We start from the raw sequence: 15910 nt of genomic DNA, 5'->3' as shown, positions 1-15910 counted from the left end.
AGTAAGATACTACCTATGCATCATTCTGATCAATCAGTATATCATTATGGGTATTTTACTGTTGATTCATTTTTAAAATCTCTATATTTTTTGTTAACAGCTTTCTATTAGTATTCTATAGAAGGATTTGCTAATTATCCTACATAAACATATTGCGCCTGTACCCATGGGGCAATGTTTACGCGCGATGTCATAGAATTGTCTGCACGGCAGATTGGCTTTCTCGGATTGGTTTAGTTGGCACATTTCAAATTTACCGGCGCGCTTTCAGCTTGTGCAACAGAACACTTTCAAGGAAGGGGCAGTTCGGGCTGTATATTTGACTCGCCTGTCTTCGGTTTTGGTTAATTAAAAAAGGCAAAGATGCATGTGATCAAGCGAGGTAGGTGCCAGCGCTTACATGGCATTAGGCTTATTGTAAAACCAATAATGTTGTGTTTGTTTGCAGGCGCGCGCGCGGGCTATTTGCTAGTTAACGACAGTGTTAACATCAGACATTGTTATTACTAACAAGTTCTTGTGATTATATCTGATATCTGTTCTCTCTGCTATCATTAGCATTGCAACGCAGCGTGCATTTTTTATTTTTTAATTATTATTGTATAACATGACTGCAATATGTTAAATACGTATCTTATGACAATTTCAAATACTGGCAAGGCCCTTTTTTCTGATACCAGCAACGGCGGCGGGACTTTAACGCGTGATGTAAACAGTGTTTGGCGGAAATGTATTCCTATTGGCCTAGATCTGCAAAACGTTACATTGGTGTTCTCGGATTGGCTAGTTCTCAGGCGCATTCAGAGTTCGTGGCGCGCTTTTGCTTGATTTGGCGCTTTGTTCTACAAATAAGTTAACTTCAGGGATAGTCAATCACTTGCTGTTGGGTTGTCTGGCTGGCTTGTCTTTAATCGGGATTTTCTCTTTGAAATAAAAAGGCAAAGATGCATGTAATTAAGCGAGGTAGGTGCAAGAATTTACAAGGCTAGTAATGTTAGCTGGTTGTGTGGTTGTAACCAGCATTTAGTTTCATATGGCTAATGTGTTATTTATCTGCTGTTTACCGGTTCACTAACTTGTCACTAATTACTTAATTGTATGTGTCTAGTTTCCTGTATTTGCATGGATTAGGTGGTCGTTAGTTTCCTTAAAAACTGTTCAGTGTTTTATTTGGGTAGCTACTTCTGTTGATAATCATCAAAAGTCTAACATTTAATTAACTTGGGAACAATGTGTCGCACTCCGTAAAACATACCCAATTCCAACATTAACGTTATCTTGCGAACTTTTCTGCCAGTTTGCACCCCCATCAATGCGAAGAATTAACGTTAAGTTAGGTGGTTAACATGGGCTGTCTGGTGGGAAACGACAAACCTATTCTGTTGATGATTAACATTAGCCAGTAACTGTTAAGTTTAAAGTAGGTTGTATGGCCAGCTAACGTTGTGTCAACATTAATGTTCGTTAGCTCTCACTTCTCGCCTATGTGGGAAAGCTTTACCACCAAAATTTAGATTCCGAAGCCCCTCACGCCTTTGAGAAACAAGGCTTTATGATCTGTTGTCCCTCCAAGACTAGCCGAACAATTTACCTAGTTTACTGGATAGTGATAGTTAAGCTAGCTAGCTGTTCATTTTAACAAGTGGTCAGTTGACACTTGTACTTGGATTTAAGCAGTCCAATCTATACTAACTGACCAATTTATGAGTTACAAAAATATTTTATGAAATCCAGTACTAGCCTTTACTTGGCTTTACCCAGCACTTCAGCTGATCTTGGCGCCAAATACTGTGTTCATTTTATAGCAAGCTAATGATACATCACTCAAAGTTTGCCGTGAAGGGACGAAGGATCGATGTTTTCTAAAACTTGTTAGATTTATATAGAATATTCAGCAATGTGGTGCAGACGACGTGGGTTTGATGTTATTGCATCGTTTTCTTTCTGAAGACGAACCTTCACAAGCTAATAAGCTAACATTGAGCAAAGTTACCCGTCTTCCTGTTGGTTTTATTGTACTTCCGAAGTCATGACCCCCAAATGGGTAAATGTTATAACGTTATATAAGGATGGTTAACGTTAATACATGTGGTATCTATGCATATGAAATATGTTGTATCTGTGCTAGTTTGCAAGGACTCGACAAAAATGTCCCCTACGTTGTTGCATTAAGTTGCTTCACACTAGCAGGATATGACATCAGCCATTTCCAGTGTGAGCATGTCATTTGGTGACCTATTATTATTTAATTATCAAGGGGTATGTTTATTAACCCATTTAAGTTCGTTCCTGTACAGAGAAATAAGCAAATGGAAGAGTTTGGTTCCAAAACGCCATTACCACAATTTTAATGAATTTTTATAAATACTTTTTACATTTTGTTTTCCAAGTAATTTCAGTAGAACTGTAATTGGATATTGTTATTTGATTTTTATATTCACTCAATCAAAACAACACAACTGCAATTTGATTGATATGACCGGAAATACACAACTAAATAGCCTGACTTTTTAATGTTTTTAAAAACGGAGCTATAGCGTTTTGGAACCAAAATCTTCAATATACTGTGCATAAGCCTAGATGGGCAAATGGTGGTAGCTCTCAAAATTGGAACCAAAGACTATAGATCACCTTAGAATCAAAGGCTGCTGCATGAAACATGGCTCATGAATTGCACCTAGTCCCTGCAAACACTGACTGCGATATAACTCCAAATGTTGTGCTATGAATGTTGACATGGTTGGCCTAAATAAAGCTTGACTCTTGTCTACTTTGTTTGATATGAGGCCTTGTGGATCAGTTGCATTTGACCTTTTTTCATTGAGAGGTACTGATAACTAATCATTTGGTTTTTTTTGTTTTAGATGGACGTCAGGAACGCATCATGTTTGATAAAATTACATCTCGTATTCAGAAGCTCTGTTATGGACTCAACTCTGATTTTGTGGATCCTGTAAGTGAAAAGTGTTGCATGGATTGTTAAGATGTACAAGTAAAAATGCATGAGTAACAAACATTTAAGCCTTTGGTGGTCTGCAATTGCTACATCTTTATTTTGTTTAATTCTTTTAGACTCAAATTACTATGAAAGTAATACAGGGACTTTATAGTGGGGTTACTACTATTGAGTTGGACACCTTAGCTGCAGAAATTGCTGCTACCCTCACAACCAAGCACCCAGACTATGCCATCTTGGCCGCTCGAATTGCTGTGTCCAATTTGCACAAGGAGACAAAGAAGGTCTTCAGTGGTAAGTTTTATATTTATATATATATATATACAATATAAATATAAAAAAAAGAGCTAGGATAAATGTTTCATTCTGTACTTTGTCTCTTGCAGATGTAATGGAGGATTTGTTCAATTATGTGAATCCACGGAATGGACGTCATTCACCAATGATCTCAAAGGAGACGCTTGACATTGTTATGGCTAATAAAGATGTAAGGTTTCAATTTTAATGAATGTGTTAGGATGCAAACTTTTTTTTAAAATTTTTTTTTATTATTGGATCAGACCATTGTTAGTTTGTAAGTGTTATAGTTAATGCAAGGAGAAACAAGTGTAATATCATGCAGGTTTTGGATAATTTCAAAACTATGGGTACAAAGTTAATTTGTGAGTGAACCATTAGCCAGGTTTGTGCTTTATGTAACCAATAATCACATACTCCGGGCTTAAAGTGTTCAGGCACCGTGCCTGAATTCAGGTGAAAATAGTCAATGGGACGGCAGCATATATGATCATAAATGTCTGATAACTTCAGGCACAGACATTTTTATTGCTTTAAACCCTGCATACTATCACAATCCAAGTTTATTACTGCGCAAACATGGGTAAACTAATTAACATGAGTCACTTTTCACAGGTTCTATAGTAGCAATGATGTATGCATACCAAATCATCTGCAATCATTGCAATTATACTTAAAAATGTAATATTTGGTTGTTAGGCTAAAGCAGTGTTTGTCAAAGTGTGGTCCCAGGACCACTGGTGGTCCGCAAGCTATCCCAAGTGGTCCGCAAGCAGACGTGATCAAATATAATATAGATTTTTTTCAATATTGAACCAACTTGCGTGTAAATCCAAACAGTTCTGCAACACTGCCTATGTAACCTATGTCAGTTTAAACCATGTGAATCATCTGACACAATAAGCCACTTTAAAGGGAAATGTTGTAATGTTTTGTTAAAACCAAGTGAAACCGAAGGCCTATTGTGTAACATGCTGTTAAAGTAGGTCTTTTTTTTTTTTCTATTTTTTTTTTTTTTTATTATTATTGATCTGAAAAAGTTAGCTAAAGAGTTTTATGGAGCCGTTTTATGTTTTAAATTCTTTTTTAGTTAATGAATGAATTAATTTGTATTTATTTTAAACAGCGTCTCAACTCTGCCATCATTTATGACCGAGACTTCTCCTACAATTTCTTTGGATTTAAAGTAAGTTCATGTTGACAGCTTTACTTTGATTAAGTATTTGTGTTAGAGATGTAGCCCTTTCTTGGGATTAATGCTTGAATCTAATTGTTTTCGATGGTTGTTTGCCTGAACAGACACTGGAGCGGTCCTATTTATTGAAGATAAATGGGAAAGGTAAATATTTTTGTATTGATTTGTACATTTAATTGTCATATTAGTTTGTTGTAATTGGTGTGAATCTGTTCCCAGTTAGATTTAAGTAAACTAAAGGTACTTGCTTAGATTGCTATAATACAAGTGACTCAAATTCTTATCCCTAGTGGCGGAGCGTCCCCAGCATATGCTGATGCGGGTGTCCGTGGGGATTCACAAGCAACACATTAATGCTGCCATCGAGACGTACAACCTTCTGTCGGAGAAGTGGTTTACTCATGCCTCTCCAACCCTCTTCAACGCTGGAACAAACAGACCTCAGCTTTCAAGGTACGTGTCTTATTACCATCCAGTGTTATGCATGTATATGTAAGAATGAATGGAAGAGTGAGCAAACATATGCCTAAGATTTTATGAGGTTCTGGTACTAGATCAGATCTGTTTGTCCAGTCATTGTTGAATTGATAAGGGAGGGGGAAGCTAAATGGAGCTGCTCTGGGTGTGCTACATTTTTAAGTTTTTGTTTGCCACGTAGAAATGTATAACCTGAGTTTGAGAAGTAAGAACCACCAATCTTGCCCCTTCTAGCTGCTTCCTGCTTGCCATGAAGGATGACAGTATTGAGGGTATCTATGACACATTGAAGCAGTGTGCCCTCATCTCCAAATCTGCTGGTGGTATTGGTGTGGCAGTGAGTTGTATCAGAGCCACTGGAAGCTACATTGCAGGGGTGAGTGTGGTCTATAAATCTGTCTGCACACGGGTGGATCGTTGTTTGCATTGACAGATTTCCTTTCAAAATCAGTTTACATTTTGTGCAACTAATATCTATAATGTCTCGACACAAAATAGTGCGGCGCGGGACAATTTTTGAAAGCTTTTTGGGAGAGCGATAGATGAGAGAGGTGTTGCTGGGTGGGGACAAACCGATAATTCACTGCACTCCATAAATTAAATATGTGCTTAAAATTAAATATGAAAATGATTAGTGTTCATAACTATAGTTCACCTGGATATTCTGTTAGGCAGCATTAAAAAAAAAATGGGGTTTAAGCATAACTGATGGATAGCAGACTAGGCCTACTTCATTTGTTATCCTACGTTCAGAACCAAGAAACTGACATCTGGAGGCTTTTCTCAGGTGTGGGTGCTCCTTTCGTGAGACAGAAAGAAAAACTGAATAGGCTATCCCTCCTACATGCATCCTGCATGAAAAAATCAGTCCCGCGCAGACCTCTACTCAACATGGTCTATTTATTGATGACTAGTTCAGCCTTTTATTTAGGAGCAAAATACATTAATCAGAGGAGTTGAGTTGGACTGTTATTTGCATTAACAATTATATAGCTTATAGTGAAGTATTGTAAACTTTGTAAGTGTACAGAGAGGTTATAATAGGTCTTTTTTTTTTTTTTTTTTTTTTTTTTACTCCAGATTATTTCTTTAAAGAATTCAGTGAGTGCCATAAGTTAGAAAAGCAAGCTTTTAGGTGACCGTCCTTTATAAGGGGACAACTTTATTCAATTTCACTTGGACAGCATGTTTGACTGAATTTTGTTCTCCATTTTGAGTTCAATGGTTTTTTTTATGGACTGGTTTATTTATTTATTTATTTTTCACTTTCTCTATTTCAGACAAATGGTAACTCCAATGGACTGGTGCCAATGCTTCGTGTGTATAACAACACTGGTATATGTGGACCAGGGTGCATCTGGAATATTTTGTAGATCCTGAATTTATTCGCTGTGCCAACCTATTGCCAATCAGAGGGAAAAATCTTTTGTTTACAGTGTTTGATATTTAAATATGCGATGCTCCTAGTTTTTTTGCTGCTCTTACCATGGCAGTCTCTTATTGTATATATTTCCTCTCTGTTCAGAGACCTGGTGCATTCGCCATGTATCTTGAGCCGTGGCACTTGGACATCTTTGACTTCCTTGAGCTGAAGAAGAACACAGGAAAGGAAGAGCAGAGGGCGAGGGACCTGTTCTATGCTCTCTGGATCCCAGACCTCTTCATGAAGAGGGTGGAAAAGGATTTGGTATGTGTGTCTACATGTTTCAACTCAAAATGGTCAAGAAAGTGGGGCAAGGTGGACAAAATGTTTTACAAGCTATAGTACAATCATCTCGTAGTGTTGGTTTCATTTCTAGGACTGGTCTCTCATGTGCCCAAGTGACTGCCCTGGTCTAGATGAGTGTTGGGGTGAGGAGTTTGAAAAACTATACGAAAGGTGGGTTGGTCTTTCTGGATTGCAATTCATTATGAAGAATCAGACCACCGAATGGTGCAAAGGCACATTCAGTTTAATTTAACTTTTTGGAGTATTCTGAGGAGCACTTAATAACCTGAATATGTTTTTGATCTGTATCTGTTCAATTATGTTACCAGGTATGAGAAGGAAGGCAGGGCCAAGCGTGTGGTAAAAGCACAGCAGGTCTGGTACGCAGTCATCGAATCCCAGACAGAGACGGGCACACCCTACATGGTCTACAAAGATGCCTGCAACCGCAAGAGCAATCAGCAGAACCTTGGCACAATCAAGTCCAGCAATCTGTGCACAGAGATTGTGGAGTACACCAGCAAGGATGAGGTTCTAATTTAATTTACTTTTAGATACAGGTCACACAATACTTTTTTTCTTTTTAGTGGGGTTGATCCAGCAAGCCCACAGCATGGCTGAAAGATGGAAAGAAAGAAGAGAAACAAACTGGATCAACCCCACTATTGTTTTTAAGTTTTCTTATTATATCTTCCTTTTCACCCACTTTTTGTACGAACTACTGCTCCTAGACCGTTTGAGCTATCGACGCAGTTCGAACTCCAAAAATTCAGGCCCGAACCGGTGTAGCTTGCTTGTTACTTTAGTGTAGCTGGCCCTTGTCGTTTTCGCGTTATTCCCATTTTTCGGCCCCATTGAATGAATGGCGGAATGTTCAGGATTCTAATTCTGATTGTGACATCACAGCTCTAATTGTTTAAGCTTGCACCTGGCAGAGTTCTAAGCCATCTGGCACTGTCTGCTGGGCTGGGCTGGGCTGTCTGTGTATGGCCCCTACAACAATAAAAACAAAAACAATGCTTGAACATTCTATTTGGGCCCCTATCTACTTCCTCTGCATTAAGATAACATGTGGAATGTTAAAACGGAAGCCTTGTGGGGCCAACTATGATGCTGATAATGGAACTCTCTTGAAAGGGTCTATATGAAGGTGTGTGCATGTAACTGGACATACGGGTCTCAAGTTTTCATAAATGAGGTACCGTTGGAATCCTTGAATGAAGCCCAGTTCAATGCCTTGCCAGCACCAAGTGTCTGCCATCTTTTTTTTTAAAGTGAATCCATGTTCATACAGGTCATTTAAAAAAATAAAAAAACTTTTTCCCAGTCCATTCAGCCCAGTTCAATGCCCAGCTAGCTCGATTCAAACTTAGTCATGTATACAGTTGTATATATTATAACATTGAGAAACACACATTCATACAGATATTATGCACATCCACGCAACACTACTATTCAAGTTAAGTTATTATCATTGGTATCATTGCCTGGCAAGAAGTCCACAATCAATTCAATTGTCTTGCCACTATCTGTAGAGCTTACAGACAACGTCAAATTACTACAGGTTCTGTATGCTATTTAAAGCGATGAGTCCCTTCATGACGGTGTGTTGCAATGCATTCTGGGTGCTGTGCTGTGATTCAACGGCTCGTCACCTGACCCACCAAACAACGATGCTTGAACTAAACGTAAAGTAAAAATATATCGCTACCAAGGCTCCAAATAGCAACTCACTTACACCGTAGCATAATGAGGGTATCTACATGTAAACCGAAGCATTGAGAACTGTAAGTCTACAGGCAGTTTATTAAAAAGAAAAACAGTACCGTTGTCACTCCCCGATGTGAGTCGCTACCGGATGGGAGTCGCGCATGCGTCACTTTGCTACTTTGCGACTACCAGAACTGTTAGCCACAGAATAATGACATTAGCCTACACAGCAGTAATGTATTATTTAGCGTAAGGCATCACATTTTCACGGCATGATCTCTAGTATCAGTTCTAGATTAGAGGCTGGAGTAGCCTGCTAGCAAGAGACTTCTGTAATATCAATAAAAATTGACCTACATAACGAAGTTTGTTCACTGCTGGCAAGTAAGTAAGCAATCAAGCACAACAAAGGCTGTCACTTGAATGGCGTTTGCTAACGTTAGCAATCAAACAATCTTAGATAGCTAAAACGCTTTTGGAAACAGAAAAGTGAATTATTTTATGGATCCCTTGGCGTTATGCCGTAAAACCTATCAATCTGAGCATGCGTGACTCGCATCGGGTAGCGACTCACATCGGGGTGTAACACCGTTCACGTCTCATTCACATATACAGACGGGCCATCTTGGGTAAACAGAACTCTCTGGGATGTGGTGTAAATAGTGCAGTGGTAGTTTAGTGGTTAAGGAGCTGGGCTAGCGTGCAGTAGCCTGAAAGTTGTCGGTTCAATTCCCGGCTTCCACCGTTGTGCCCTTGAGCAAGGCACTTAACCCCAAGTTGCTCCGGGGACTATGTGATCCCTTGTAATATAGCTGACATATGTAAGTCACTTTGGTCAAGAAGTGTCTGCTAAATGTAATGTAATGTAAATCTCGCGAAGACATCGAAGAACGAACCCTTTTAGTTTGATGGACGTCCTTATCAGTCTATGGTCTAACTTATGAACGTGTCGGCAAAGATTGTTAAGGCGGAGCAAGATACTTTAGTCGTAGTTCATGTCTATGGGCGCGAAATGGGGATCGAATCCTGTCTGCATAAAGAGGCGTGTCGATGACGTATTGATGAGCTTACGTTGCAACCGGCCAACAGCAGCGGCATAAATAACCGGCGCACACCTGATATAAAGTCGATGTTCTCCAGACTGGAATGCTCAAAAATGCTATTTGAATAAATAGCATAAAAATGCGATGGCCATTCATCACACTGTTTGGATGTTACTTGAGAGTCTGAATCAGAATTACCTTAGCTCTCAGTAAGTTACAGTTTATTATAGTCATGTGATTTACATAAAGTAGTAAACAACAGTAATGTTAAATGTGTCAAGTTAGATTCTACCCCACAAGCCACAATAGGGAACGTTCAAGTAAGCGTTAGCACATAAACCTATTAATGTTAGCTAACATGCTAAGCATTGAAAATGAAATCGTTAGCAATAGCCACTGCTTTTTGAGCTGACAAGCGTTAAAAATGTGTGGAAATGCGTTAAAACGTAATCAGCCCAATTGGACTCACTTAAGACCCTTGGTATGGTGTTACAACGATGTGGAGTTGAAATGTAAATTGTTAGTAACGTTATGGTTTTAATGTGTAAACAGACCAACCGCGATTTTGCAATGAAGTGAATGGAGTTTTGGGTACTACTTTCACGAGGTCTGTAGTTCTATTAAAATGTATCTTATCTTTGAACAGACTACATGGTTATCTTCCTTAGACTTCAGTGAGATGTAGTTACTACAATTTGGAGGCTAAAATTCAAGTGTAAATATGGTTTTAATGTGTAAACAGAACAACCGCTATTTTGTGAGCTAGAAAAAAGGAAGTGAATGAAATAGTTACTGCTTTTCTGAGGGCTGGTGTTCTCATAAAATCGACGTAATCTTTGAAAAGACTACCTGGATAACTTTCAGTGTCAGCTGGCCATGGACTGTTATCCCCCGACATTTTTTTTTTTGTATGTACAATCTGTATAGTGTTTACATTCTCAGATGAGTCTTATGTCTCAAAAATAAATTTGATCCAAAATGCCCCCCCTCCCCCCATTCTGCTTTTGGTGCTACCCTGACTTCTGGCTGCAGTGTAGCTGCAGCACAATAAGTAGATGCAACATATTGGGTACTGAAATATTCACAAGAATCCATAGAAATTGAATCTTCATGTTGTGTTATCCAATATTAGTTGTACAGATGTATAGTCTATCTTACACACTCATTGAACCAACAAAGTAAATGCAAAAATAGACATTTTTGTAATAATTCCATATTTTGTGTAGTCATTCCATATCAGAACCTCTGAAGTATAATCCAAATACAAGCATAAAACCTCAAAGTGTTACCTTTCATTTGAGACCAGGATTATGCTTCTATACAAAGGGGTTCATGTGCAGTAAGCATTTGATTGTCAGTATGCATTTTGGATAACAAAAGGTTCTATGGGGAGTATCCATAGGCATTTTACAAAACGCATGGGCGTACCTTGGCAAATAATAGTCTAAAGCACTCATATTTTCATTCTATATTGATCTACTTTTGCACACAACTTCACAAGACCTGGTGCTAGGGCTCAGTTGTGTTTCTAAGGGATATCAAGAGACCTAGAGGGCTGAAATGTGGTCAGTTCAGAGATGCTTGTAATCCGGCAGAAAGAAAACACTATATTCTAGCCTCTGTAACTTTTTGTGAGTACATCACACATTTATTGTGTGTTTCCTACGAAAACTAGAGGTTCTCAGCTTTCTATAGAGGTCCAACATTTGATGGTAGGCCCCAGAAGAGGTGGGAACAATGCCCTTGTAAATAGGCACAGTGCAATTTCAGGCAAAAACTTGAAATTCTTTTTGAGAATTAAGCTGTTAATGAATGGGCACAGCATTATTGTGTACAGTAATGGGCTATCAGTAGTATGTAAACAGTTCATGTGTTTTACATAAACTAGTAAACAACAGAAATGTTAAAAGCTGGTATTGTGTTTCCTGAATTCTTACATTCAGGCATTCAAATGAAATGTAATTAAATAGCATATATATACTCTATCAGTGTATGATGCTTGCATGAGGGAAACATTCCAAAACAACGGCACCCATATAATTGTCGTTGTTTTGAGAAGTATTTCTCATGCAAGCATCATGCAACAATGCAAAAACAATGAAACTATTCTAGGCCTAATTATATTTTACATTAGTAAAGCACTACTGTGATGTGCATGCTTTCACAAACTTTTGTCAACATTCTTAGCGCTTTAAACATTGACTGTTTTGAAGTGCATGTATAGCAATATAGTATAATAATAATTGTGATGTGATATTACAATTTGATGGGGGGTGGGTTCATGTTGGTGGGCCCTATGACCCCAAAGTATGCCTTGACTGGGCCTCAGGTCAAAGAGAGGCTGATGTAGACGACACAGCAGCACTTCAGTCACGTTCAGTCACGTTCAGTCACATTGTCTTTTAAGAAAATGCAGTCCATTTTTCGGTTCCAGCAGCCAACAACCTCAGAACTGACCCTTCTAACCTAGTGACCACCATAGCAACCAGCATGATTGCCCTAGCAACCAGCATAGCAACCACGATATTTATGCATTTTAGCTTATTGGATGTTGCGTTAATGCAGATAAACTTTTGATCCGTGTGCCCGATTTTCATAAATGAGGTACCGTTGGAATCCTTGGATGAGGCTGAGTTCCATGCCTCTGATCAAACCCACTCTTGCAGTTCCTCGGAACCGCAAATCCTAGTTTTTTCTTAATGGTCTCATTGAGTTAGGTAGTTAGTGTCACGGGTACACTGGCGATTTCGCCGCTCCGCACGGCATCTTTTGTCTTATGTGTAAAATTTGTGTGCTGAGCGCTTTGGGTTGCACTATGTGCATTCAAAAATACCCTATATAAATAATTTGCCTTACTGAAGTACACACATACATAATTTGCACTGATTTGCTTTACTTTTTAAATGTCTGCAGGTGGCTGTGTGTAACCTGGCATCCATTGCCTTAAACATGTACGTCACTCCAGAGCGAACCTTTGACTTCCAAAAATTGTCCTACGTCACCAAAGTTATTGTCAAAAACTTGAACAAGGTTATTGACATCAACTACTATCCAGTACGAGAGGTAAGAATTCTCTACTGAAATCAGCTTATCTTTGTAATTGTAGTGATATTCAGTCAAAATATTAACTCTGTTGGTATGGTTAATTATTGTAGATGTCCTTAATAATAATTTATTTATTTAACTGTGACCATATTGGAATTTCACCAAAGTAATATACCCTTCTTTGTACACAGGCAGAGTATTCCAACAAGAGACACCGACCTATTGGCATTGGTGTTCAGGGCCTTGCAGATGCCTTCATCCTGATGCGCTACCCATTTGAAAGTCCAGAAGCTCAACGTCTCAACATTCAGATCTTTGAAACGATCTATTATGCAGCACTGGAGTCCAGCTGCGAGTTGGCAGAAGAGTTTGGCCCATATGAGACCTATGAAGGCTCACCTGTCAGCAAAGGAGTGAGTTGTTTTTTTATTTATTTATTTATTTATTTATTTATTTATTTTTTTTAATTTTTAATTTTACTCTTTCCCTCTGGTATGAGTGATTTTGTGTAAGTCTACAACTATATCCTTATTGACCTCTGACTGTATGTGCGATACCTGTTCTCATGCTTTGTGTTTGAATTATTTATCCTGTTAGCAGTATACTGTGTGATTTGAAAATAAACAATTAATAGACCTACCATGTACTTGGTGTAGTAGAGTTATGTAATAGAGTACATAAATCCATTACAAATCCAAAGTCTAAAAGCCCCCCCCCCCTCCATCTATCGCAGATTCTGCAGTATGATATGTGGGAGAAAGTTCCTACAGACCTCTGGGATTGGAAGGCACTGAAAGAGAAAATTGCCAAGTGAGTACAAAGTAGTTCAGCATAAAGTCTCCTGCGGGTTTTCTGTCCAGACCTGGAGGTTGTGGGATGGCTTGCCTTCTGGACATAAGACGGCAGTTTTTAGGAGCATGCACGAAGCTAGACAGACATCTCCCATCTGACTTGTCTTTCTGATCCTCTCTCGTAGGCACGGTGTGCGCAACAGCCTGCTCATGGCCCCAATGCCCACGGCCTCGACGGCCCAGATCCTGGGAAACAACGAGTCGATCGAGCCCTACACCAGCAACATCTACACTCGCCGAGTGCTTTCTGGAGAGTTCCAGGTAATGTCTGATACAGCTATCAAGCAGTGAGTTTCAGATTGATGATCGGAAGGGCTTAAGGCCAACGTACCTGTGATTTCCTAGAGTTGTATTTTGTTAAGCAATAGTACTTTGAACAAGATACTTTAAGAAACTGTTATTTTCCATAGAGGAATAGCTAAACCAAACCCCCAAGTCGCTCATGTGTTTCTGCCTAATATGACCCACATTTTGGGTCCCTCTTTTGATATTTTTGATCCATTAGCACTGAAGGTTGTGTATTATTCAGCTGGACAAAATCTCAGCTTGTTTTTGGATGTTTTTGGAAAGGTGTCACAAACATTGATGTCCCTGTGTTTTGCACCATGTTGTATGCATACCTGTCAAGTTGGCATGACTTGAAATCTCACCACCCACACACAAAAATCCCTAGCCCACGTGCACAATTGCTAAATTTGTGCAGCATTACGTGAACAGGCTGTGTCCGCCCCATAGAGAAAAGTTTAGTGATGAAGGTGCTGACCGATTGGATATTTGACCCTGTAGGGCTGTATCTGTCAGATACAGGTAAAAAAAAGTGCTATACCTGATCATTGTTCCTCTGATTCACTTTTAAGATTGTGAACCCTCACCTACTCAAAGATCTGACTGAGCGAGGCCTTTGGAATGAGGAGATGAAAAACCAGCTGATCTCCCATAATGGATCCATTCAGGTAGGTCTCCTAGACAACCAATTTATAATTCTCTTAAGCCTTAAGTCATAGTCCGCCAGTAAAAACCCTCTCTACTGGACATGGTTGTTTACACCAGTCATAGGTGAATGATGTTACATGGTCGTGTGTGTGTGTGTGTAAAAAAGAAATGGATAACCATTAAACCTAAATCTTATCAACATTTTTCTAGGGCATTGCAACGATTCCAGATGATGTCAAGGAGCTTTACAAAACGGTGTGGGAGATCTCACAGAAGATGATCATTAAGATGGCGGCTGACCGAGGAGCCTACATTGACCAGAGTCAATCCCTGAACATCCACATAGCTGAGCCCAATTACGGCAAACTAACAAGCATGCACTTTTATGGCTGGAAGCAGGTTTGTTCATTAAATTCTTGGATGTTCACATGTAAAGGCTATTCGCAAAATTTTCCCAAGGGAGCTAAAAAAGGTTACTTGTTGAAAGCCATCAGCAGTGTATGTAGCAGCAAGTTAGCATTTGTTATTTTGTCATTCAACTGCACACAAACTATGATTGTATCAACAAAGGCTAAGTGTGCATTCAGCTCATTTTCCATGCTCCGATTGATTTTGATTTAGACAGCAGTGTTAAACATTGGGCCTGGGACAGTAACATTCTTAAATTTCTAAGAGTGAAAGGTCAAAAATCACTGCACACTGATCACTGTAACTTAATATTTATTGTAGAATGAACAACGCGTTTCGCCTAGCGCTTCATCAGGTTCGCTCTGGTACAGAGGTATTAAGTTAGTGATCAGTGTGCGGTGATTTTTGATCTTTCACTCTTGGATTATACTTACCTGCCTCACCTGCACCTGTTCAACTGAAGGTTTGTGCACAGGGACACCTATGGACTTTGATTCTTAAATTTCTATTTGATTTAATGAATGTTTGAAATATCTGGAAGTCATGTGTTTCAAAAGTATATCACAGGCCATCATGATTGCCTCTGAACTGGAGTGTGTATTTTTTGTTTATGAAATGTCTGTTTTCTCTCCCCCCATACAGGGCCTAAAAACTGGCATGTACTACCTCAGGACAAAGCCTGCAGCCAACCCAATCCAGTTTACCCTGAACAAAGAGAGCCTGAAGACCACGGAAAAGCAGGAAGAAAAACAAGAGTCGAAGGAGAAGAACATGGCTGCGATGGTGTGTTCGTTAGAAAACCGAGACGAATGTCTAATGTGTGGTTCTTAAACCTTTCTCGTAATGATTGTTGCCCTGCTGTGTCATCTTGCATCCAAAACATTTGGCCTTGCACTGTGGTTGGAATCACTTTTCAGGATGACTCACCCATTCAGAGATTCTGCATACTGTAGACATTTGATTACTAGGCTCCAGGTGTATGTGTTATCCATATTTATCATATTGTAAAAATGTTCAACATAAATTCAGCCATATTTTTAGCATGCGTGGGCATTTTCTGATCTCTGCATCATATGGTTTTTTTTAAATGGTTGTCGGTTTTTTTTTATCAAATGTTTTTACTTCTTATGAAACCTAATAAATAAAACTTACATTAGCGCTTACCTCTGTGTACTGTCTACCTTGATTTTCCTGAAACTTCAATATCAGAATAGAGTGAACTAATATCCCAATCAAGGTTAGGAAGTCCAGTTTATTTATATAGCACATTTCATACACAGAGGTCAT

At 39.0% G+C, this 15910-nt stretch overlaps 1 protein-coding gene across 2 annotated transcripts; it reads left to right on the top strand.

Moving 5' to 3' along the window:
* Positions 1-245: 245 nt before the first annotated feature.
* rrm1 (ribonucleotide reductase M1 polypeptide) lies at positions 246-15786 on the top strand. 2 transcript variants are annotated; one of them, XM_048230140.1, is made up of 19 exons: positions 246-382; positions 2865-2953; positions 3073-3250; positions 3343-3443; positions 4380-4439; positions 4553-4592; positions 4739-4901; positions 5160-5301; positions 6206-6260; positions 6419-6612; positions 6725-6804; positions 6963-7164; positions 12300-12449; positions 12623-12844; positions 13165-13241; positions 13408-13543; positions 14140-14235; positions 14426-14614; positions 15266-15786. In XM_048230140.1, exons 1-19 carry the CDS (start codon positions 364-366, stop codon positions 15452-15454), a joined length of 2382 nt encoding a protein of 793 aa, XP_048086097.1. In that variant the 5' UTR covers positions 246-363; the 3' UTR covers positions 15455-15786. The 2 variants fall into 2 exon arrangements, with proteins under 2 accessions (XP_048086097.1, XP_048086096.1); XM_048230139.1 differs by lacking the exon at positions 246-382 and adding an exon at positions 805-963.
* The last annotated feature ends 124 nt before the right edge of the window (positions 15787-15910 follow it).

This window comes from Alosa alosa, chromosome 20 (assembly GCF_017589495.1).
Source record: "Alosa alosa isolate M-15738 ecotype Scorff River chromosome 20, AALO_Geno_1.1, whole genome shotgun sequence".
NCBI classification, from domain to species: Eukaryota; Metazoa; Chordata; class Actinopteri; order Clupeiformes; family Clupeidae; genus Alosa; species Alosa alosa.
The sequence above is the reverse complement of the archived record's forward strand: the minus strand, read 5'-3'. Positions and strand labels throughout refer to the sequence as shown.